The sequence below is a fragment of the Molothrus aeneus genome, chromosome 12, assembly GCF_037042795.1.
Source record: "Molothrus aeneus isolate 106 chromosome 12, BPBGC_Maene_1.0, whole genome shotgun sequence".
NCBI classification, from domain to species: Eukaryota; Metazoa; Chordata; class Aves; order Passeriformes; family Icteridae; genus Molothrus; species Molothrus aeneus.
In genome coordinates, this window is record NC_089657.1 from 12,077,374 (window position 1) to 12,102,705 (window position 25,332).

Here is a 25,332-nt window from a genome sequence, read left to right on the forward strand (position 1 = left end):
TCTGTTGTCCCAGCCTCTCCTCAAAGGGCAGGTGCTGGGCCCTGCCAGCTCAGTGGCTCTGCTGGGCTTGCTCATTACTCTTGACAGGAGGTCCAGGACAGATGTGCTATCCCAGAGGTGGTCTCATGAGGCAGGTAAGCCTTGCTGTTCAAATGATGCTTCTGCATGACACCAGAGACCAGAGATCTGAGCTTCATCTCCTCCTCAGCCACCAGCAACAATGGAAGCATCACTTACAACGAACAAAAAGAATTTTATTGGAACATATACACACAGGGATAACAGAGGTATCTGAGTAATCAAATATGGAATGTTTAAGAAAGTTAAAATAAATAAGGATACCAAGTTTTGCCAGTGCTAGGTCCAGCACCAATGTAAGTAAATGCCCTCTGAACAAGTCTGACTCTGACAGGATTATCCCTGCAGAGCCTGTAAAGATTCCTACCACCAGAAAGTGGCCAATAATTTTGGAATACAAAGAGTCACAATAGTGCTTTCTACTGATGTGCATTCACACTGTTTATTCACTACTTTCGTCTCTTATTTCTTTAATAATATCTATTAAATTCTGGAGTCCAAAAACGTAACCCGTGTCTTGGCCCTCGTGCACCACAGAATCTTCTCCATAGTACTTGCAGGTTGTGTGGGCAAAGTCTATCATGCGGACATCGACAGTGCTGGCAGTTGGTTTGTAGGCATAGGCTCCTGCCGACTCATCTGAAGATTCCTCTGAAAGGTCCTCTAGGTCCTCTGGATCCGAGTCAACGGCAACTTCCTGCCTCTCCTTCCCATCATAGATGATCAGCAAGGAGCTGGAATAGAAGCGATAGGACTCCTGTTTCTCCAGCACAGACTTGAGTTCAGTGAGTTTTTTAATAACAGACTCAAAGAGTTCCCTGCGCAGGTATTTGCCGTTATGAAAGAACTGGTAAAGTGCTTCTTTGAATCCTTGGACTGAGAGTTTTCTTCCATGGTATTTATTCATGAACATCAGCTGGCCAGTGCCTGCCTGGTAGACCTGCATGTACAAACATAAGACAAGAAAAAAGGAATAGTTAAAATTGCTGGCACACTGATACCAAAGCCATGAGAGGGGAAAAAAAATTAAAAACTAAAAAAGCATGCTCCTTAAGGCTTTTACAAGATGACATACTAATCTCTAAAACTGTTCTTGCACAATCATAGGAATTGCTGTCAACTGATCCAGCAGCACCTGTGCAACTCAGAGGAAGTGGAAAATTCCCTCAGTTTAGATTTGAGGTTTTCCACCCAGAATGTAAGAACAAGGACTTTAAGTGAGATTAGGAAAGCTGCAGCCAACATCTCCAAAGTCAAGCTACAACTTGTACCACAGCCACTCACCCAGCTCATTACCTGACGCTGCTCTAGGATGTACCAGTTCATTCTCAGCATGCTGAGATCTGAGTGACAGCAAACATTCCTATACAAAACTAAGGTGTACCCCATAATCATCTGTATTTGAAGAAGTCAGAGGTGCTCCTACAGAAAAATGCCTTCCTGCAGGAAGGCACAGGAGAGTGGTCTATACAACTGATAGCCCAATAATGCCTAAACATCTGGGTCAAGAAAGGATTCCAGGCGCTCCCAAAGCTCCTCTCTGTTTTCCAACACAGGTCAACACTGTAAAGTGAACAATGGCAATGACCTCCCTGCTCAAATCCCAGCACACTGTGGTTAGAAATGCAGCTCCCACACTTTCGTTTCTGCCTCATGTTTTTCTCTGAATTTGAACAGTGAGCTGAACACCACACATGCCAACAGCCCTGCTGTGGAACAAGTCCTAGCAAACACTGCTAGCATTCCTGGAATCTATTGGATAGGAGGAGAGAAGCTTCAGGAAAAAACTCCAACACAAACATGTTGTTTCCCCATTTGTCACTCTAGGAATACAGAAACAAGTAAACAAAAAATTCAGGTGAAAGTACACACAATGTCTCCTCATCTGGCAACAAGTCTTATCACATTTACCAAGCACTTCTTGCCTGCACTTTGCAACAAGTCTACTTCAAGCAGTGAAAGATCTGTGGCTTTCAAAGTTATACAACAGAACTGATTGCTTCTTAATATTTTTACAAATTTCCACACCCTTAATTCAAAATGCATATAAATGGCCCCTTCTCTAACTGTTCGCTATGCTATCCTGAAACATTAATTGAATCAGTAGTTTTAAGTTTTGAACTGCTGATAAGGTGCAGGAGATTGTTTGTGTGTTCAGAGCCTGCACTCACTGATGCAGAGCGTGGGCTGCAGATGCTGCCACTTCCAACTGATCAGTGACACTCAAAACCCTCACTCCCCTCTGTGAGGGAAACAAAGCACAGCAGCTCAAGGGTAACAATGGTGAGATGCCTGCATAAACCCAAACTCCACTAACAGACAGGGGTGTGAACCTGTTGGGCACACGTGTGAGCTCTGTCTCACCTGCATGCCGCAGACGCGCACTCCGATCACGGCCGAGGTGCTCTGCTGGCACTTGCGGATCTGATTCGCCTTCTTCTCCTCGGACGCGTCGTCGCCGTGCTGCCGGGTGCCCATCTTCAGGTCCAGCACACACGGGACCTCGTAGCGAGACGTCAGGTTCTCCAGCAAAATGAATTCTGAGCAGTTAAGGAACAAGGCTCACAATGAGGAATACAGGTTTTAAAAACATTACCATGGATTTTATAGTGCCATTCTTAACTTTAAGGATATTCAAAACATGCCTAGTATCAAGTAATCTAGAAAAATTACAGTTACATAAACTTAAGATGCCCTCTCTGTTTTAAGCCAGTTCCAGTTTTACTGGTCTAGAGAGACTAGTGAATTTCCACATTAAGTGAAAACCAAAAACAATCAGGGTTATACAGAAATATAACATGGCAGCTGATTTTGAATTATGACATATTTCCTGTCTAGCAAGAGACCTTTTTTTTTCTGTGGGAAGTGAAGATTTTATGTGTTTGCATTACCATTCAAAACCAGTGAAGCATTTTCACACTATCTTTAAAACTTCAAAACGTCTGTATTATTACTGTTCCAAAGATATCACAGACTTTTTAGGCAAGTGAATAACAATCTAGTGAAATGGTGAGGGTACCATCCAAAAAATCCTATCAATTTAATAATTTATTAGTCATAAATGTTTCAGTAATCCATCACCGAAACTCTTCACACTGAGAAATTTTTTTACCTCAGTATTTAGATATTACTACTTTTGCAGGATGTATCAGTTGCATCCAAGCCTACAGCAAGATCCTTTTTTGATAGAATGCTCAGGGTGCAGATGTTTGCTTATGAATCCACAGCACAAAACCAACATGCTTCAGCCTTCATGGATTCAGTCAGTTTTTTGTTTCTCATGCTGCAATCCTACATGACTGTTTATATTCAACTTTTCTTAAAGCGCATCAAAAAGAGGCTACTAGAAGCAGAAACTCCAGGCACTGGAACATCCTCTTTGTTTAAGAAACTGATGAAAAGAGGAACAGGACAGGGGCTTTTAAGATCACCAATATCAAAACAGTAATAAAAAGTGAAAGAACTAATCTGCTTTGAAAACTCTCAATAGAAACTGGTTTTGTGGAAGACACCAAACACACTATGCCGTAAAACATGTCCACTAAGCCACAACATGAAGATTTCAATTCAGCTCTCTGAATTTCCCAGCTTAGGTGGTTTGTTACGTGCTGGAAAAGCGCATTTCTAAGAAGTGCTGGCAAACCCTTCAAAGATACCAAATAAATCATGGCTTCTGAGAGTCTCTTGGGACTGCAGTTAAGCCTGCTCTGCACTCTTATCTGGAATGTTCAAGAAATAAGAGGCAGAGCCGTACTCATTCCATTGTTATGAGGTACTTTCAGGAAAGGATACTATATTGATTTCGGTGCTTTGCGTTTTCCTTCATCCGCTGTAACTGTTGCTGGTGACATTTCATGCTCCAAGGATTATGGTGTTTAAACTGAGAACTGACATTTCCTTTTTTCTCTACGGTGTAATACAAGACTTCAGATTTCTTCAGCCACTCAAATTCTTCCTCCAGTTTGTGACTAGAAAAACAGAACAAAGTAACAAATTACAGGTCAAAAGGAAAAATAAGCTCTTGAAGAGGGGTTGTCAATGGATTTAACTTTACAACCTATTTTGCTCAACTTCATTAACAGCAAGCAAAATCTTTATTTTCCTCTCTGTATATGTGAACAAGATGCCCATGAGTAGCATTTCAACCATTACAAAGCCATTCCATACTAATATAATAGAGCATAAAGCCTTATTATATCCTTATGTATCTTTTACCTGTGTGCATGGCTTCTATGAAGTAATGCAAGAGGTAGCAATGCACTTTACAGTTTATCTTTGCTAAGGTCACTGTTTTTACCACAACACATCACAGCTTACGGTGGGCACAATCAATAGGAATGAACAAGGGGGAAAATGTCACTAGCAGGGATAAAGCAGGATTCCTAACAAAGTATGCCATACATATTAGCACTTAAATATGTTTAGGGTTGGTTTATTTTTAACTGTTGTTCTTTTGCAGGTGAGTGAATGCTTTTTGTTTGTAGAGGTGCTTTTTTGTGGTTAGGTTTCTTTGGTTTGTGTTCTTTTTCTCTTTCTGAAGTGTCCAAAATAACTTTGGGAAACCAGTTCCAACTGACCACAGCAGAAAAAAAGCGCCTCAACTTAGCCTTTACTGAGGGCTAAGGACCTAGTTTCACTAGTGAACCTGTCTGCACTGAAGAGGTCAGGAAAAACTAAAGAAACAAGAAAAGAAAATGAAAGTGAAAAGAGTTCTAGGGAGTTCTCCAGAGTTCTGGAGAACAGAATTTGACAGCTAAAAGTCAAACTTACCTTTTCATTTTTTCCTCTTTCCTGTGCTGCCGAACCCATTCCTTCGATATCTTCTCATTTTCTAACAACACTGTTTTTTTGTTAGTCCACCTCAATAGTTTACTTTTGGGTTCACAGTCAGAGTTATCTAAGTTTTCTAAGTTATCGTGGTCCCCATTTAATGGATATGCTATCAGACATAAGTTTCCATCTTCATCCTCTTCAAAGCTCACTGATACCACACCTGAAGAGAAAAAGGACCCAGACAGTTATGAACTGCTCAAGTGACAAGCAAGCCTTTTAGAACGCGTTCTTTTACACTAAGAATACAGCAACTTTATTTTTTCTCTTACCCCAGTCCTTAGTTTCTATCTTGCCACAGGCCAAACCTCATCTGCCAACCTAACAAATATCAAAAGAGCTAGACAAAAATGACACCTCACAAAAGACAATTTATCATATTGGCACAACAATGATACAAAAGATCATTTTCTCTCTCTGAGGCAGTCAAGTAACAATCAAATAATAACAGGACACAATTTCAATTAATAAAAGTTTTTATTAATTTAAAAAAATCTGACTGGTCTGATTCTAAGTGATATGTAAAACATTTGTTAACATCTTGCAGTGAAAAGTGACCTGCACAAAGTAAAAATTCACACTAAAAACTTCTTAAATTTTGCATGACAGCAGAGCAAAAAGCAGTTCTCCGAACAATACTTGGTTAATAGATCTCAAGGGAAAGGAAAGATGTGCAAGGAGAGCAAAACAAGGGAAATGTCACATTACAACAGAAACTAGTCCAAAAGCTTCCACTTAAAATCACCATGTTTAATTATACATTGTCGTCTATTTTTTGGAATATATTTTATTGATACTGGTTATGCAGCAATCTTGTGGAATAAGTAACAAAAATGCAATACAAAGCAAATCTGTTTGTGGTACAGAAACATGGTGAACCTCAAAAGCATTTTTTTCTCCTTATCCTCCCCTCAGGAGTCTCTAGAGCACTGCATTGTATTTTAAGAGTCTTAGTGGAGCACTGACAGATGTGCCCAGGACCACATGAATAAGTCTCAGGAGTTAATGGAGGAGCCATGACAATTATCTGAATTGTTTTGTATTTTGTTTTCCAGTCCTCTATTTCAGATCAGTCTGCACAGTTCTTGCAGCTCATCACTAGCTGGGGAGAGGTCTTGGTGAGAGACTGGAATTCCCAGGCTGGGCAGGCAGCTCCCAGACCTGCAGGGCTGGGGCAGGGAGTACAGAACCTCTGACTGTCCCGATGTCACAAAGGAAAGGACAATGGGGAAAAGGGTGGGGGAGCCAGCTAACAAATGGCTTCTTTGCCTTTACTCTGGAAAAAAAAAAAATCAGAGGTGGACCAGGAGAGGCCCCTTCCCTCTAAATCCCTCCCCATACTTCCCAGAAAGCCACATACACTAGTACAATTGCTCTATTACATTTTGAAAAGTATCATTCAAAGATCAGATTTTCTTCCAGTCCAACAGAACTTGTAATTAGACATGGCAGAAAGTCTCTGTAAATGAGCAGAGATTATTAATTCTGAAACATCACTGAAGTCTTCCATCACTTTCACAAACAGAACACAAAACTTCATCACCATCATGGTTGTTAAAATCAATGTGCTTTAAAAAGCAATTGCATTTTTAAAAAAGTGCTTCAGACATATTAATCATTAGACAGCAGTTAATGGAATAGAAGAAAGAAAAAGAAGTATTCCTGTTAACTAGTTCAGTTCTTAGGAAAACTGGAATTTCCACTCCTACATAACTTCTGACTCAGCCTCATCACAGCTACTTGATCCTTGCCCACCTAAATGCCATGAATTTTCATTTCCTTAATGGCAGAAATAACACTGCAAGTATTCAACAAGACACCTTGCTGGCATATACTTATTGCAACTGAAATGAAAGTCAGAGGAGAAATCAAAGCACAAAAGAAACCACAACTAAGCTTACACAAAACACTATTATCCATCCTTACCAAATCCTTTGTAAACAAACATTAAACAAGTGGCAAAAAAAAATCCACAAAAAAAAAAAAAAGGCAGATAATTACTGAAAATGTTCTCAAGCTGTTAGCTACTTACCTGTGCCTAAGGGAGATATATGGGCTATCACCAGCAGAGTTGCTCTACTCTAATGCTGTTAGTCAACCCAAACACCAACTTGGCAAGCATTTCCACCCTGCATCTCCACAGCCTGCCTCAGATAACATCAAAATACATGAAAAAAAACCCTAAAATCTCTTCCACACAGAAGAGATTTCAGAGAGAACAGAGAGCACAGCACACTCGCATTAACAGAAACGAAAAGCTCGACCCCATTCAAAGGTTTGGTAACTTACCCTCATATTGTGGAGTGAATTTACGCATTTCTGTCGGGAGAGTCTCATAGAACTGGTGTTCTCTCTGAATAAGAGGTTTACAGATGGTCTTGTCATTAAACCGGAGGACACAGGAGTGCCCTCCAACTTGGTGGACAAAAGGCTCGAGTAAGACTCCCTTGGAATAGTGCTCCACTTCCATTGCTCCAAATGCTGGGCTCATCCTTGTAGCACATTAGACAGAAGACGGCGGCAGTGGTAAAGGCAGTTCAGAGCCTAAAGCCTCCGAGCCCCGCAGGTGTTTACTCTGATTCAAAAGTCTGTTAAGGCAAACACAGGAGAGTGGCGGCGGTCAGTGTCTGGGCGCTGTGCCCCGGGAGCCCGGCGAGAGCGAAGCGGAGCGGAGCCGAGCGGAGCGCGCACCTCCCGCCCCGGACTGCGGCGACTGCGGCCGAGTGCGGGGCGCAGCCAGGAAGGCTCTGCTGGACACGCCCCCGCCGAGCCGCAGCCAATGGCAGCCTCCGGGGGGCGGGGCGCCCAGCACGCCATGCGCACGCGCGCAGCAACAGAAGGAGCGGGGCGGCCAGAGCGGCTCGCGGCGCCCGCACAGGCACCCCACCCGGGCCAGCCCCACCAAGCCCGCACAGGCACCCCACCCGGGCCAGCCTCGCCGTTCCTCTAAGGAAACCCACCCGGGCCAGCCCCGCCAAGCCCGCACAGGCACCCCACCCGGGCCAGCCCCACCAAGCCCGCACAGGCACCCCACCCGGGCCAGCCCCGCCAAGCCCGCACAGGCACCCCACCCGGGCCAGCCCCACCAAGCCCGCACAGGCACCCCACCCGGGCCAGCCCCACCAAGCCCGCACAGGCACCCCACCCGGGCCAGCCTCGCCGTTCCTCTAAGGAAACCCACCCGGGGCAGCCCCACCAAGCCCGCACAGGCACCCCACCCGGGCCAGCCTCGCCGTTCCTCTAAGGAAACCCACCCGGGCCAGCTCCGCCAAGCCCGCACAGGCACCCCACCCGGGCCAGCCTCGCCGTTCCTCTAAGGAAACCCACCCGGGCCAGCTCCGCCAAGCCCGCACAGGCACCCCACCCCGGCCAGCCCCGCCGCTCCCCCAAGGAAACCCACCCGGGCCAGCCCCGCCTGCTGCACCCCAGCCCCCGACCGCCGAGACAACCCCCCTTGCGCAGGCCAGCTCGAGAACCGGGAATTAACACCGAGGGTACAATTCCCCCCTTTCAAGCAAGGACAGCAACCAAACAACGTCCAGGGTTGGGACGTGTATTGCACCGGTTAATTCACAACATGTCAGATACCGAAAATATGACACAGATGCAAGCTCTTCACGGGCAAGCCATAACGCTAATGTGCCATTTTCCAAGAAGGCTTTTTTTCCCTACATTGAGCAGAAGGCAGTGGCCTGTGCCAGCTGCACTCAAAAGATCTGCTGCTGTACCCTGTGACCGCACACTGCTCGGTTCTGGCCAAACACCAGTTTCATGCAACCTGCACTTCAGAGAGCAATTAAAGGAGCGACGCTGAAAACTAAAACATGACTGTCTTGTTCTCTGCCTTCCAGTAAATTTTTAAGTTGAGTTACTCTAATTTTAGACCAAAGCTTTAATGATTAACTTTTTGTGGCTAAAAACAACCTCATGCTCATTTTGCCTGAAGATAGTTACACGGACAATAATGCACTTAATTCAAAGAGACTACAAAGTGTTCTAGGTCACAGGTCTATTTTTATTTGTCCTCCTTAGATATTTAACAGCTTTACATTAACTGGAAAAGCAGAGACCTGCAGGCTTAAAGCAGCGGCACTACCAGAACTACATACGCCTACAGCATGTCCTGGACATAAGAGCATTAATTGAATTAAACAACTAAACTACTTAAAGAAACAACAGATCGATCAACTGAATGAACTCCAGGTCCTGGAATGTTTACCTGTGCCTAAGGATAACAGGTCAATAAAAGCTGAATGTGTTTTTTTTGGTGGGGCTTTTTGGTGTTGTTTTTTTTTTTCCTCTTTTCCTCCAAGTGCCTTATTTGACAAAACATTATCAGGTTGTTTTTTCTTTTTTTTTCCCCCTTTAATTCTGCGGAATAGTATTCCCCAGAAACAATACTGTCTTCTGATAACCTATATTATTAAGATTAGAGCATTATCAATAAACTTTCATTTCTCTTTGTACTACTTTTAATTTCCTAGTGTTCTTCTTCTAATGCAGCTACTGCATCACCACAGAATTTTCTAACCTACCTCAGCATCAACAATTTGACAACTCAGAGACACACATATAAAAACCTCTCAGTTACACCCCAAACACAAGCCACTTCAAAAAAACCCAACTGCACCAAGCTGAGCAACCCTGGAGCGCCCTGGCAATGCCAGGTAACCATGTATGTCCCCAGGTCTGGGCAGTCCAATGTATCTCTTCAGGTGCCACAGTCAGAAGGGAGCACTCTGACAGCTCCAGAGTCACAGATTTATTTCTCCATGGCTCCCTAAAGTAGCACCCACTCCATACAGAGCCACACTGCTCTTCAAAAAGGCTCACCTGCAAGCTGCCTTACCAGCACACGTGTAACACACCTGGAGCTGTCTCCAAACACACACTTGACAAGCCAGATTACCGCCTGAGTAAACTCTGAGAAATGTTTCCATTTACCTTACAGAAATCATAAGCATCAACCTGTATACTGCACCAGTAATTTTACAACTCTTGAGCTTTCATTAGGATTTTCTAGAGGCAATAATGCCTCCGGTCCTCTGGAATTTCTGAGGGAAAGCCAGAAGTGTGCCAGGTTTCACTGGAGAAGCATTTCACATGTACATGATCTTGCAGTGCCAAAGCTTTACACTAGCACAGCCACATTTAACAGCCCTGCAGAACAGCAGCAGTACAAGAGCCACTTTTTCCAAGTTGGCATCACCACTCTGTGGCTGCCTTCCTAATTACTCCTGATACACTGATTGCCAACTGCAGTGATTCAGACTGAGAAAGCACCTTGCAACATCCTTTAACCTCAAACACTTAAATCTGTCCCAGTCCTCCTGCATTACAGTTGCATCAGGAGTTAACTCGTGAAAATATTTATGCCATAGAAATGACTCTAGCAAACATCATCTCCAACACAGATGATCTACACCTCGTTTATCCCAACACATCTTCAGGGAGCTCATTAGTAGCAGCTCAACTTGTTTGCTTCCATGGATGCCCAAGTGGTCTGGATAATACTTGTATGCAGATTGCACTCAGCAATGGAACTGCCAAGCACAGAATTGGACAGGACTACTCATTGTACTTCACCCTTTCCTGAACAAGTAATATCTGGCAGCACATCACACAGTGTAACTTCCCATTGGAGGAAAAAGAAAGAGTTTTTTTCATGGTCTGATATTATACAAATTATCTGATAAGTTATTATAAGTTAGGCAGTATTTAGATAAGGGTGGGGTTTTTTTTGAGAGAAACATTGGTAACATTTGTACATAGTCCAACAGTGTACCCAGTGCAGTGTACCCAGTCAGCACTACCACAAGACAAATGTGAAACTACCAGAAATAAAGGCGAAGGCTCACACAAATGAAGATGAGTTTACTGTGCCTGGATTAGTAAGTTCTGCTTCTGCTTTTATCGTCCAAAAACTACAGCACAACTCCCCCATATTCCGTTTCTATGACTGAATTTTTGTAGTACATATCCCTGCTGAAAAAGCTCTATTAATACAGCTCTGCAGCAGAAACTGTGTGCAAGGACTGCTGAACAGAGCATCAGCAAGGAGCTCTTGCTATAAACCCTTTAGCTGAGCTCCTTAATTGTGCAAGGCAACTTAGTGCCTTTTTATGAACCTAAACCAGATTGATGTGAACATTCTAACAATGCTCAAGAAGACAGCAGCAAGACCAGGTGATCTTGTCAACAATTTAGGTTTCAATGAGGCCTTAGTTTTCACTTTGATTAATTAACATATTTTAGCCATTCAAGAAGCACTGTTTATGTAATAAATTCACTCTCTTTTCACCCAATAAAATTCTTCTCACTTGAAAAAAGGTTTTTTGAGTAAGATCTTACATTTTTTCTGCTGCATGCCTTAACATTACCATTACTAACAATCAGGATTTGTTTATCATTTTGGCTCTCCTTAATATTTGGAATTTTGCCATTCAGATTAACAGGGCCTGGACCACAACTGTAATGCCCATCAGAAATGCTTTGCACTGTTTCATTTATAAATACTTTAATTCCATACACAGCCTCACAATATGCCAAACTGGTTGCACTTCCTTACAAATAAAAGCTTTGACCTAAGACCAAGAGTTTCAAGCGGCATTGATGTTGATCAGCACAAGCACAATGCAGTTTTTCATTGCCTTTCCTCTGATTCTACACCCAGTTTGTTCTTAATACTCTTTGGGAAAGAAAGAGCCCAGAACAGCTGGTTTTAGGCAATCTTCCCAGATAGCAAATGCAGGATCACTGTACCCTGCCCTTTTCCTCCTACGTGCTTTTAAGTGCCTTTGACTAGTTTTTGTTCAAACAACACATCAGCCAAAAAAGCAGATTTACTAACCCTTCACATGTCAAGCATTTTAAGAAAAAAATCTGACATAACTTGAAGGAGCAAATAAACATGTGCCTAGACACAGCAACATTTGCTTGAGCAATGTCATTCCTACAGTAAGCAGCAAAAGATGTTTAAAACCCAAACCTGCAAACCAGAAGTGACATTTATAGACATCATATCCCCATCACATGTGACAATGACCATCAAAAGAATACCACAATGAATTCATGTTTTCAGGCTCTTAATATTAATCTCAGGTGACGGCATTCTTTGGAAGGTACTTCATGTCATTACAGATTCTCAACTTAGTCCCACACGTAACTGCATTAATGAACACATCCTCTGGAGAGCACAGGTCTCAATTAAGCAGCAGCTTCTTCCTTCATAACAATCTTAAAAGTAATCACCTCCTGCCAAAACTTTGTAATGATAGAACTACTGATGCAGAACTGCCCTTCTGTTGAATCTGTTAAAACTGGGTTCTCTCTAGTGCAGGCTTTTTGCTTTGGATGGTTAGCGTCTTCTACTCCACACAGCCATAAATCAGCTTTACAGGGACAGAAATAGCAAGGCAGCAAAGCTTTCTGCCTGTCCTTTTTTCTCAGTTCACTGGGGAGTGCAGAGGAAGCTGACAGGGTAGAGATCTGCAGAGCAGAGCTGCTGCAGGGTGATGAAGCAGACAAAGCAAAGCCCCTTCCCAAGGTTCCAAGGTGTTGTGGTTTGACACTGGCACAACACCAGGCACCCACAAGGGTTGCTCACTCACCCTGCCCAGCTGGCAGAGGAGAGAAAACAAAAATTAACAAAGGGTTCACAAGCTGAGCTAAGGACCAGGAGAAACACTTCAAGGGCAAAACAGGCTCAACATAAGGTTGCAAAGTGAATCTATTACTAACAGAATCAGAGGAGAATAGTGAGAAGTAAAATAAACCCTTAAAGCACCTTCTGTCCCTAGCTCCTCCTTCCTTCCCACCAACAGCACAGAGAGACAGGGCACAGGAGTTTTTGGGTGAGTGCATCACTGAGATTTTCTTCTGCTGCTCTGGGAGAGGAGTCCTTCCCCTGTGAAGCCTTGGGGTCCCTCCCAGGGGAGACAGTTCTCCGTGGACTTCTCTGGCCTGGCTCCACTCTCAGGAGCAGCTGGTCTACAGCACCTGCTGCAAGGTGAACTCCCCCAACGGGCACACAGCCCTCCCAAAACTGCTGTGACGTGGGTCTCTCTTCCCATGGGGTGCAGCCCTCCAAGGACAGGCTGCTCCAGCCTGGAAGCAGGGCCCTCTCTCTCCACTGGGGCTTCTACTGGATCACAGCTTCCTCCAGCCATCCACCTGCTCTGCCATGGGAAGCTCCCCTGTGGGCTGAGGGTGGATCTCTGGATCCCCATGGATCCCCATGGGCTGCAGGGGAACAATCTGTTTCACCATGGCCTGCAGAGGAATCTCTGCTCCAGAGCCTGGAGCACCTCTTCCCTCTCTTCTCCACTGACCTTGGTGTCTCCATGTTGTTTCCCTCACATGTTCTCACCTCCTCCTCTTCTCTGACTAGAAGTGGAACTCCATAACTTTGATTTCCTTCTTAAATATGCCTCACCACAGAGGCATTACCACCCTCTCTCATTGGCCCAGCCTTGGCCAGCAGCATGTCCATCTTCAAAGCCAGCAGAGATGGGCTCTGCTGGACATGGTGGAAGCTTCCAGCAGCTCCTCAAAGGAGCAATCTTTGTGGTCCCCCTACTACCAAAAACCAGGCCATGAAAACCAATGTACAAGGAAACAGAGGAATGGCACAGTGAGCCAACAGGATAGAAGAGTATCAGTGACCTTAGATCAGCCAAAGAGAAAGCTGCTTCAGCCCAAAGAACATTCAGGAAGAAACAACAAAACTGAGACTGGGCACAGAAAGATGCAAATAACAAGGTGAAAAATACATGGTATGTTTTTGAGAGCCCACCCCTCCACCTGTTTCATGCACAACATTGAAAGGGTACTTGAGGTCTGAGTTGATAAGTCATACATTGCTCAAAGAGAATGACTTTTCACAATTGAAATAGGATAAACACATCTTAAGAGTCTACAATAATACATCTATAAACCAAGAATGGTTACAGGAATTTTACAAGTCTTCATATGATTCAACTACTTGTTCCATTACTAATAATGTGGTACTTTACAAATAGCAAGGTACATTCCTTCAATCAAAGAAAGCAGAGGATGCAACTTTAGAGTATTAAAAGCAGTAGATATGTTAAACATGCTCAGGTTCAAAGGTCTTGCACAGCTTGTGATTTAATTTTTATGAAAATCAATGCCATTCCTCCACACAAAACCCTTGTGTTATTAGCAAATATGCCCAGAGTAACATGAGTAATGATTTGCTTCTAACGTTCACTCTAGCTACTGCTTGGCTCAGAAACTGAAGTCACTCTGGTGTGTTCTGTTTTCAGAAGTTCTTAGGATTAGAATGTAGATACTCATATTCTCTAGTGTCCACTCAGCTGGACACAAATTTATCACAATTAAAACAATTATGATAAATGAGCTCTGCATTAATTTATACCAATTGTTTTAATCAATTCCTGATTTTGAGGATGCATTGTACCTCTACATAGAATGCAAATCCCACATTAGGATACTTTTTGAAGCCTTCTCTATCTGCAATAGAATTAATATAACTAAGTAGTAAAAGCTATAGTTTATAATTTTTAACTAATTGAGACAGAAATGCAGAGCCCACATAATAATGTGCTTGTATTAATCCTACAGTTTTGGGAAAAGTCTTAAGAACAGCCCTAAATTCTGCATGATTACAAAAAGCAACATTTATTCTGGTAATTAATTTGGAGGGAAAAGTTTATCTTTGACAGAAAAGTGCACTGACATTGTCAGTTCTCAGAATTTTTTTTATTTATAAACAAAAACAAAAGTATTATAAGCAGCAAATAATTCAAATTTAATAAAGCAGTCAATTGTCTTAAAATACCATGAGGAGTAGAGGGACAGTGTCATAGCATCAAGGGGGAGGAGATACTAGAGTGTTTCTTTAAAAGAAAGACTGGGGGAGGAAAACCCCCTTCTTTCTCATTAAGTACAACTTGAACCGGGGCTGTGATGACAAAATGATGCTGAGCTGTAACTTCCTATGCAAGCCAAGGCTATTTAAGCTCTTTTGCAGCAAATCAATCAATGTAATGATCATTAAGTTACACGACTTGTACTCAGGGATGAGTAAGCATGATGTTTTGTACAAAGACTCAGCAGAACATTTGAAACTCAAGAGTAACCAGCTCCTTCAGACCTACATACTCAGTCTATGTGTGCATTCCCTTTGGAAGCAGAAACACTTTTACTACAGCTTTTAGTGGTAAATCATGAGGGTGCTGGGAGTCACACACTATAGTGGCACATCTATCATCACCACCTACAGTCACAAAAAGCCAAGAAAGTGCAAATTTTTTTTATTGCACGCCGTGCACTTGGGCTAGACCAATAAAAGCAGCCACCTGCTTCTTAAAAATGTTGATATAATGTCTTTCTTTTTTTTAACTTATCTTTACTAAATGGCTGGAAACTGCAGCACTACATTGCTGCAGCTCAGAAAAATTAAGTAACATCTCCAGATAAATAAGGAAACAAGTGCCTTGGATTAATTTCACAAATTAAGGGCTATGCACTGCAGACATACTGGCTGTCCATGGAAAATTCTGATTCAGGAGAGACCCACAAGGATCATAATTTACTTAATCATGCATAACAGATGGAATCTAGAAACCCAGAATTATATATGAACTTGTGCACAAAATTCCTACAAAAAATGTTTGCAAAACCTTTGGGAACATGACAACTCCACAGTAGTCTTGGCCCATCAAGATAGAAAGCCAATCCTGTTTTTAACATTAGCTTTAAAAATACTAGGAAACATTTAACATTAGCAAACAGAAGATTCCCACCAAGGAAGAACACATTTTTCTGCTTTCAAACTGCCAAAAATACCTCAAAATGCCTTGGCTTCTTCTAAGGATGTCACATCTAAAGTACTACTCCTAGGTATTTCATGCACTCTAAAAGGAGAGGACAGTCCAACAGCAGCTGCAATGGCAAAGGACTCACAAGTGCTACATTAAGTCCTGCTCTGTTGTTTCTCAGGAGTGTCAGACAGCACCCTGAGATATCCCTTCTTGTAAGCAGAGCACCAAGCCTTTTCTATTCACTATGAATTTGTGTCTGTGATATAGAAATACCATACACTGAGATGTTGGAAAATGTATAAAGATGGAATCTTTCAAGGAAAAACATTTTTTTTAACTAGCAACATGTTTATCCTATCTCCTTTTAGTCCGTAAACATGGGAGTTCTAGTTTTGTCTTCCTTTAAATAAAACCCAAACACAGACATAAACACTGCCACATGTATTTATACCTGTATATTTAACACCATAGCTACAGAGCCACCTTCTATACCAAAAAGACTTTTGAATACAGCTTTAACAGATAAAACTTAAGAATTATGAAACATTAGGCATAACATATTGAGGGAGCAAACTAAACACAAACCAATGTGAAGTTGCATAATGTTCTTTGACTATTATTCCTCATGCAAAATTATTATTCCTATCTTCCTTAAACCAGGTCGACAGTATTAGGAGAAACTCAGTTCCCCAATCGTTTTGTCTAGGAAAGCAAGACAAGTTACCAAGGCCATCTCCAAGAACTTCTAGCTTTTCCACATTAGTGTGCACAGCAGCCCCTCAGCTGCAATTTCTTAAAATTCAGCAAGGAGGTTATGTGCCCTGTGCAATTGATATTTTAACATCTAAAAAAAGCAGCAGCTTTCAGCCTTCCCCACACCATTTGTAATCTGTAATCTTAACTCCTACAGTTACAGAGTTCTGGAAAAATGCCAGTTTTACCTCTCAAGTAAAGCTATTTTGTCTCTCTGGAACTAAAATAAAGCCAAGTTACTAAGCATATTCAGACAGAAAAGAGCATGCAATTCTGACCCATGTAGTTTTTTCAGGGATTGTGTAATTTAAGAACCAGTCTCTTTTCCAAGTAAAAATACCATGGAAACTAAGAAACCTGAACCACCAAAACTAAGCTACTTAAACTTCCTATTTAGAAACTGATCCATCTTAAAATGGTGTTCTGGCATCAGCGGCCAAAATCACCAGTTGCTACAAAAAGACAGTACCACCCTTTGTCGTGGAGAAATCAAAATAGCATTCAGCCTTTAATCTTCTGAAAATATGACAGCAAGAGCTAAATTGTGTGGATTACACACATGAAAGTATTATTCAAGACACCAACACCCTCAAGAAATTCCAGCATTAAGATGAAAATAAATCCAAGGCTATGCCTTTCTCATTACCATGAATTTAGCAGTCTGGGAACTGTATTTCGAGTCAGCCAATGGAAGAACATGGAATCTTTGTGACCAGCCCTTCAGCTGTGACCCATTTGCCAAATATGATAAGAAAAATCATGTTCATATAGGACAAGCGTCAAGTCCCTTTCAAAGTCCACCCTCATTTAACTACACAAAGATTTTCTCTCCCTGTAATTGCTTCAGAAATCCCAACCTCTAATGCTTTTTATACCATAAGCACTAGGGGCCCAAAGGACAAGATTGTTAAATTAAAGCTTTGATGCCTAAATCCTACAATCCAAGCTAACTCCTTGAGCAAAAATTTCCAAAGGAATGAACAGCAAAGATCATTAACAAATACATTATTATAGGAAGAGTGGTACCCTAAATGCACAGTAACCTATTTAATGGATATCATTTATGTGTATATTCACCTATACCATCAATACCCCTAAAAAGTTTAGTCCCTTTATGTGGAAAAATGATTGAAAAGTAGCCCAGAAGGAGACAGTTTTGTCATGTTTTGGAATACCCATCCCCATTTTTAACTGCAGTTCTACAAATGTAGGTTCCAAGAATGCTTCTGATGACTACGATAAATGGAGATTGTGCTCCAGAACAACTCACCTTCATGAAATGCATTTAATATATATTTTAGAACTGTATTTACATTTCAAAACATCTCAAACTACTGCGAACACACCTCAATTCAGGTAACACAACCCAGATTTGCATCTTAAAGGGAAGAGTTGGTATCTCTACAGGCTCTTTCCCTAAAGAGCTGAAAGTAACTGGGACCTAAGACCTTGAACACAACTCCCTGCAGGGTTGCCAGTGCAATTACCGAAGTTCAAATGCAAAAGATACAGTAGAGTAATTTCCATGTGCTTGTTTAACTGCAGCAGATTGGATGACAGCAAGTAAAGACAGGAGAGAAGTCTTACAAGACAGACTCTCTCTCACAGGCACAACAAAACCAAGGGAAAAAATCTAGACTGTTTCCCCTGGTAAATGCAACTCACTCCAAGAACAGTTTCTTCCCATGAAAAGGACCTTTTCTGCAAGTACACCTGCACAATACTTTAAAAACGCTTTAAAAACTATTTATGTATTTCATGTTTCATTGTTCAGTGACCTCCCCTTACACCATCTGGGGCCAATTACAGGCTTAGCATAATAATCACTGACAAAGAATTAATCCATTTTAATCTCATACAGTTTACATATTCAAACAGCAATACAAAACCACTTGAAAAAAATCTTATCAATTTCAGTAATCTAGAAAAGGAAGCTTCATCAGGAGCTTGGCTGTATTGCTCCTATCCTTGAAGCAGGCTGAAATACATTTATTGATACACAAGAGCTAGCTAGTTTAAACAGCCCAGGCAATGAGATACAGCTGGAGGATGTCTTATTCCTTTAAAAATATCTGTTGCTTTAGAGGCAATTTTTATAGCAGCCACCAAGTGTGCACTGCATAACTGTCTTCAAAGAGAAATCATCACTCACCAAAAAGGGAAGAAGCAGACTGGACGACTGCCAAAAAACTATTTTGTCTTCAAAATTCCACAACATAGCACCACCATCCAGAGTGTGCTGATGTTCCAACTCTGCATTTCCAAAAAACAGCACATTATGAGGGGGAGAAAATATTTCAAGAAGTCAAGCTTATGAAAAAAGCACTTTATTTTTTGAAAGCAAACGTTGCACAAAGTTATGTTAAAACATTATTTGCATTTTAAGACATAATTACGATTCAGCACTTATGTTTAAATACATCAGAGGCTTTGTTTAATGGAACAACTTGAAGTCAGTCATCATCTCACCAGGCAATTCACTGCAGCTCCATCAGCATTTACTTCATCTACCTTCACACTCAAGGGACTACTTATCTATCTCCACAAATTCCAAATTTTGTTCCAACCTTTTTGTTCCCTCCTTGTTGGAAATGCCACAACTTTTGAATTTTTCTTATGTAACTTTGGTCAGAGTTATCGAGAACTATACCCTCAACTTTAATACTCACAGATGTCTCTTCAGAAAACTGACTGGTTCTATTAAGCCAGAACCAATTTTCCTAAGGTATCTTGAACAGATTCCCAGTTGCAATGACAGTTATATTAGTAGGAACACACCTACCCCTCAATTTAACCTTCTATCTTCCATTAAATTGAATCAACCTTCTGAAAGTGGTAACACCTCAGAAAGGTAAAGATTATGCCTATCATGTCAGGCAGTTTCACTTCTCATTTCTGTAACCTCATGATACTAAATTATGTCATTAAAAAAAAATCCATTGCCATCACACTGTCTCCATATATCCAAAGCACAAGGCAAATAAATTGTCATTTTTCTGGAAAAATATATGAAAAGGGAAAAGAGCAAATGTCAAAAGAAAAGAGGTCATCTTCAATAAGCATGAAATTTAAGCAGCACCCAAAATTCCTGATAAGGTTTCAGGCAGTGCAGAAAATTTCTGCATCACAGCACTGCACAGCTATTTGGGTATGCTTAAAGCCCTCCGCACTTCAAGAAAGTAAAACCATTTTTGCTGTGCTCATTCCAATATAGACTTTGGCATAAACCCCCCAAACCCTTGCTTTTTCTAATGAAAAATAACCTCAATATTTGTATCTTCTGTCCTTGAGTCTGTTCATTTTAAGTCTCAACAACCTGGGATGCTATTAACCAGCTTAAGCAAGTCATCCAATTTTATTTTTTTCCCCCTTCCTTCCAACCTTCTGGAGGCCAGCACAGCAGGAGAGAAGACAGGGACCAAGAGAGGCAGTACAGCTGAATGGCTCCTGTATGAATTCAGTAGTTCCTTCATCTGTTTGTGCCCTTAACTGGCTGGTGAGCACGCGCCCAGCTCCAAACCAGGCACTGCCTGTGCCACCTCTTGCCCTACCATCCACCATGGCACACACACAAAGCAAGACTCTCAGTGCTCAAATCCATTTTATGAGCAAGCCTTTCTTTTTCCAGTAAAAAGGCAAAAGTGGGCAGTAACTGGTTCCAGCTGTCTCCAATAGAGAATCCTGCACATACAGGAGCAATGCAGGCAGAGGGTCAAAGGCTGCACGTTGATAGCTGATAACAGCAGAGTGGTACAGGCTGTACCTATTATGAAGATTATCATTCCCTTATTCTGACACAGCCTGTCTTTCAGAGACACAGGCAGGGCTGCAATGGCTTTGTGCCACACAAGCCAAGAATTTGCAGAAGATTTCAGATTTCAAGCTCTGAACACCTGATTAAACACAACCAATGACAGACCTTCATTTGAACAAACAATTTTGTTTCCATTATGCCTTCCAGTATTTCAGATTTTGCAGGAGAAATTTCTAGTTGCTTGCAGCAAGTGATACAATGTCATACAGCTTTTTACAGAAACAGGAAAGAAACAACTGCTTTGCAATAAAATAAATTACTATGAAAGGCCCAAAATTAACATTCTAATGAGATATTTCTAACAAAAGTTACAGAAACACCTATCTGCAGCTATCCCTTAAAATCCTTAAAATATAACCTCTGGATATTTGTGAACTATCCCTGTATTGTTTCAAAGATGCAACGACCTTGGGCAAGACAGCAAGCCAGATAAAAGAATTAGCAAGAGGAAAAATCCTCTCCCTGCAATGGAAAATTTTCATCTCTTCAAGCAAGGCAGAGATGCTCAGCCGGACCTGCGTTGCCTGGAGACCAACGGCAGCTTCTTGCCAACAGGAGGAGCCAAGCATCAGCAAACTCAACAGCTGATAAGTGGATGAACTGAATGAGAGGCGGCAAGGTTTTTCCACACGTCAGTGTAAAAACCTGACAGCTTTCAGCTAATGGTTCTAGCCCATGCTCACTAGATAAATAAGAATTATTATGAATGTAAAATGTCAGCTTAAGAAAACTTCAAACTGCTCTATATTTGGCTCTTACCCCCACACTTTGGGTGCAACTAGAGCAGTAAATACCACACACAAGATAAAAATTTTAGCTGCACCTCAGTTTCTGCCCTTTCAATCTTTGGATGTGGTATGTGAACTTTTGGAACATGTTCCTACCCATTAAACAAGTTCTGTGTTTAAGCAAGGGTGCAGAAACATTAAGGAAACCAGTGAATTTCATCAAAAAGGAAGAACCTATACCCCAGCTTAGCACCAAAACCCACATCAAATCTTGGTTCACTTCCAAACCAGCCTTTGCCCCCAGCCTTTCTCACTTGCAGCACTGCTCCCCAGGAAGGCCAGCATCAGGGATGTCAGAGAGGAGACACTTGCTTTGCCTATTCTGGTCCTGGACCTGCTCTCAAGCTCAGGCAGGTGTTAACCCAGCTGCAGGAGCAGCACTCCTGACCTCAGAAACACCCCAGCTATCTCCCAATTTCTAAAGACCATCAAATTAAGCATCATTGAAAAGAACTGACACTTAATACCAGTTACTCCAGAATTTCCTTAGATCTTATCTCATTCAATTCACTCAAAATACTCAAACAGTAAAGAACTAGAGCTTTCTAAAGAATGGTTTCTATTTAATTTATCCCTGTAGGTAAATTCCACAAAGATATCCCACGTCACTAGTGAAGTAGATCTTTCACCACCAACCTGACAGCAGACATTTCCCTGCCTCCAGCTAACCCAAAAGGGCAGACATTTGTGTGTCACCACTGCTGACAGACTGAGACACCCCCAGTGCCTCGAGGTTTGCATCCTTCCTCTACCCTTCAAAATTAAAAACATCCCCAAAATACCCTCACACTCCCCAGCTGACTGGAGAACAACTAAAGCAACACCAATACCACTGATCTGGATGGAAGCCCAACCACTGACAGGCAGCAAAGAGGTTCTTTAACATCTTTTCCTATCCTGTTTTTTCAAAACCTCATGACTGACAAATGTTAAATCTTCCTTCAAAGCAACTGGTAGGGAAAGAATTTTTGTGAGTACAAAGCCCATGATTCATATGATTGACCACTGTCCAGTTTTCCAGCTGCTTCCAAACTTCCACCACCACATGGCTGTGACAGCTCTGATCCACCTTTCCTCCAAAGGAAATAGCAACATAAAGCTTGTGGTGCTTGTATAAAGGAAGTACAAACTGTTACTTCAGAAAGGTATAAACATCAAAGACAGGAAAGGCAGAAGAACAGTTTTTCAATTAAATGAATGTAAATTTATGAAAAGCTACACAGCCAAGTTTAATGTCTGGAATTTCTTAGAAACAGGTACATGTGAATGGCTGTAATCCTTCCCATGATCCTTAACTTCTGAACACTTAAGAATTTTTCTAAAAATAAATTTTCCTGAATTCTGGCCATTAAATCACTGGTTTCTTCCTTATTTACTAAAGAAAAAAATATAACAGGAATCTAGAAGATGTTAAATCCGCAATAATACACAAATGAATCAGTTCATTTTTAAAACACACATATTTATGTGTGGATTCATGTGTATAAAGCCAGTTTCCGTTCCTAAATGTTACCAATAAGTCCTGAAAACACACAAATTCATTCAACTTAAAGAAAACTTTGCAAGCTGGTTTTGTCTTATATATGAGAAAAATTATGAGCAAAGAGGCCAATTCTTGGCCAAAACAACCCTGACCTTGTTATGCCCAAGTATCAGATCTATTCTACTACCATTTCAGTGCTGCACGTTGAGTAATGACCAATAATACATCACCTGACTAAGTTAAACCAAACATTAATATTCCAGAACCAAGTATTAAAGCAAAAATTCTAATTATTTGAAACAAAATTGTCCCCTTCGATGTTCATGAAAAGCACAGGGGCACTGGATGCATTTCTAAAACACCTGAGTATATGGGACACATAAGGCACTGTGTCAAAAAAAAGAGGAAAAAAAAAAGACAGCCCAGAAGTAGAGGGCAATTAAATGCCAGCATATATCAGGAAAGATATCAGTCTTAAACATGCGTAGCTTTCACAGTGGAATTAAGTCCAAGGGCATATCAGGGTGTAACTACCAAGAAGTTGTTATTCTATCAACAACGATAACATTTATTTTTTTAAGCTGGATGACTATTTCCAAAGCCTCAACCGTAAGTGTTTTTGTTTAAACCGTCTGCAGCTCCCAAGCCACGTTAAAAAGGTATTACAAAATCGTCATCCTCCAAATAGTTCTCAACAAGGCATCACCTAGAACTTCCAGTTTACAGAGAAAACGGGTATTCTTGAGCATCACATCCACTTATGCAACGCATCCCGCAGCACCCGTTTTTCATTTAGAACTATTACCGAGCGTACCAAGCAGCCGTCAGAGCAGCAGCACACCCATCACCCGGACAAAACGGACAGACAACGTCTGCCGATTCCCAGAACTGCTGAGTAACAGCGTGAGCCGAGCACCAGCCCCGGGCTCAGCAGCCCCGGCAGCGGCACCGCGGCCCCCCCGCGCCCAGCCCGGCCCGGCAGCCCCCGCACCGCAAGCCCCGCGGGGAGCGCAGGAAGCGCTGAGCGGCCGGGGATGCTCCGCGAACGCTGTCACCGCTGTCCCCACCCCACCGGCCGTACCCGCATCCCCAGGGTGGCTCCAGGCCAGCGCCCCCCTCCCAGCCCGCCGAGCCCGGCGATGCTCCGAGGCCGCCACCGAGCATCCCCTACGGGCAGCCGCCCATCCCCACCTCGCCGGGCCAGGCACCGATCTGCGGGCGGGCGGGCGGAACTGCAGCTGTTCCCTCAGCGACGACCGCCCCCGGGGCAGGAGCGGCGGCGGGGAGAGCGGGGCGCGCCCATTACCTGGTGCTGGGCCGGCGCCGGCCTCAGCGCTTTTGTTCCTCAGACGTCAAGATGGCGGCGCGGCGCGTGGCCGGCCCTCCTCGCTCCGGCGCGCCCCGCCCTCCCGCCCGCCTCTCCATTGGCTGGGCGCGCACCGCCGCGCGCTGATTGGGCGCTGCCGGCGCCGCTGTTGCCAGGGGAGTCGAGGCAGGGGCGGCCTGGGCTGTGGCCTTCCTCCACACCCTGGGCCGGCCGCTTTCCCTTCCAGGGGGGACGCGGGGGAGCGGGGCCGCGGCACAAGCGACCCCTCCGGGTTTGCCAGCGGGCCCTGCCAACGCTCCGCGAGGCATACACAGGGCTGGGTGTCTGGGCCGGTGCTGGGCAGCCGGCCGTGGCCCCGAGCTGTGAGGCAGCAGCCAGGCACGCCCAGGCTGGGGCCTGTCCCGTTCGCCTCCCTGACCTGTCGATTCCACCTCCCCAGCCATGGACAGGGCTCTCCGTCACTTGCCCTCAGTGCCTGCTAGAAAACCATTTGTCCCCTGGTGTGCGACACTGCCTTCAGTTGGGACGGCCCCAGGGCACGGCTGCGGGGCTCCAGCACAGCTCGCCCGCTAAGGAGGCGGAACACCTGCAAGAGCCCTTGAGGGCTGTGTGCTTGAGCTCACTGCACATCCTGTGCTTCTGTTTCTATTCACCAAAAATCTCAGGCAAACGCGGCTGAAGGTCCTGGAGGCTCTCCCCACTCAGCTTTACCCTGGATGACTTTTTCGGCCCAGTGGCTGATGCTCAAAATGCAATCACAGTCATCAAGGTTTGAATGCAAAGTGAACTGCGAGTAACAACAGCCACCATCATTGTAAGGAAAAAAGAATAATGAGATAATAGCAGTTTAAATTACTAAGCAACAGTCTCTCTGACAATGAACTTAGTAACGCTCTGCCATCTACTTAATCACATTAATGAGACAGAACACCTCCACTTAGATACAAATTACTCTGCATTTCATTTAAATAGAGGTCAGAGAGCTAAAAGCCACACAAGCCACCACACTTCTGCTGCACAACACACCCAGCAACAGGCATCCTTTTTTTCTGGAGGGGACCCAGCCTTTCTGGCTCTGAGCTGCCAAGGCAGGGCTGCATAGGGCATCTTGCTCAAACCTCCCACTTCTGCTTCCCAACTGCCTGCCTGTGTGGGCCTCAGGCTTCTCTGGCTCAGGAATAGCTCCTTGGTTTGGAGAGGTGAGCACTGGTTCACCAAAGAGGTTTAGAGGGCAAGAGATCTCTGGTTTCTAATTGTTCTAAAGTAAAAGCATGGCTAGAGTCTTGTGTAAGAGACAATTATACCCCTTGGTTCTCACTACATTAAATATGCCTCTTGTTCATCAGACTGACAGTCAAAGCCAAGCAGGCGTGCTTGGTGAGAGTGTTCTCATTTATCTGGCTGGTGCCATCATGATTAGCTTAATATAAAAATCTGGCTTTGTGTGTGTC

The 25,332-nt window shown here is 43.1% G+C and overlaps 1 protein-coding gene across 4 annotated transcripts; it reads right to left on the reverse strand.

Moving 5' to 3' along the window:
• Nucleotides 1-233: 233 nt before the first annotated feature.
• On the reverse strand, nucleotides 234-23,953 carry IP6K2 (inositol hexakisphosphate kinase 2). 4 transcript variants are annotated; one of them, XM_066558133.1, is made up of 7 exons: nucleotides 23,861-23,953; nucleotides 18,622-18,722; nucleotides 7,198-7,496; nucleotides 4,849-5,071; nucleotides 3,871-4,046; nucleotides 2,443-2,618; nucleotides 234-1,018 (listed from the first exon to the last, which is right to left on the reverse strand). In XM_066558133.1, exons 3-7 carry the CDS (start codon nucleotides 7,397-7,399, stop codon nucleotides 521-523), a joined length of 1,275 nt encoding a protein of 424 aa, XP_066414230.1. In that variant the 5' UTR covers nucleotides 7,400-7,496; nucleotides 18,622-18,722; nucleotides 23,861-23,953; the 3' UTR covers nucleotides 234-520. The 4 variants fall into 4 exon arrangements, with proteins under 4 accessions (XP_066414230.1, XP_066414231.1, XP_066414232.1 ...); XM_066558134.1 differs by lacking the exon at nucleotides 23,861-23,953 and adding an exon at nucleotides 23,746-23,855; XM_066558135.1 differs by lacking the exon at nucleotides 18,622-18,722 and having other exon boundaries at nucleotides 23,861-23,940.
• Nucleotides 23,954-25,332: the final 1,379 nt, after the last annotated feature.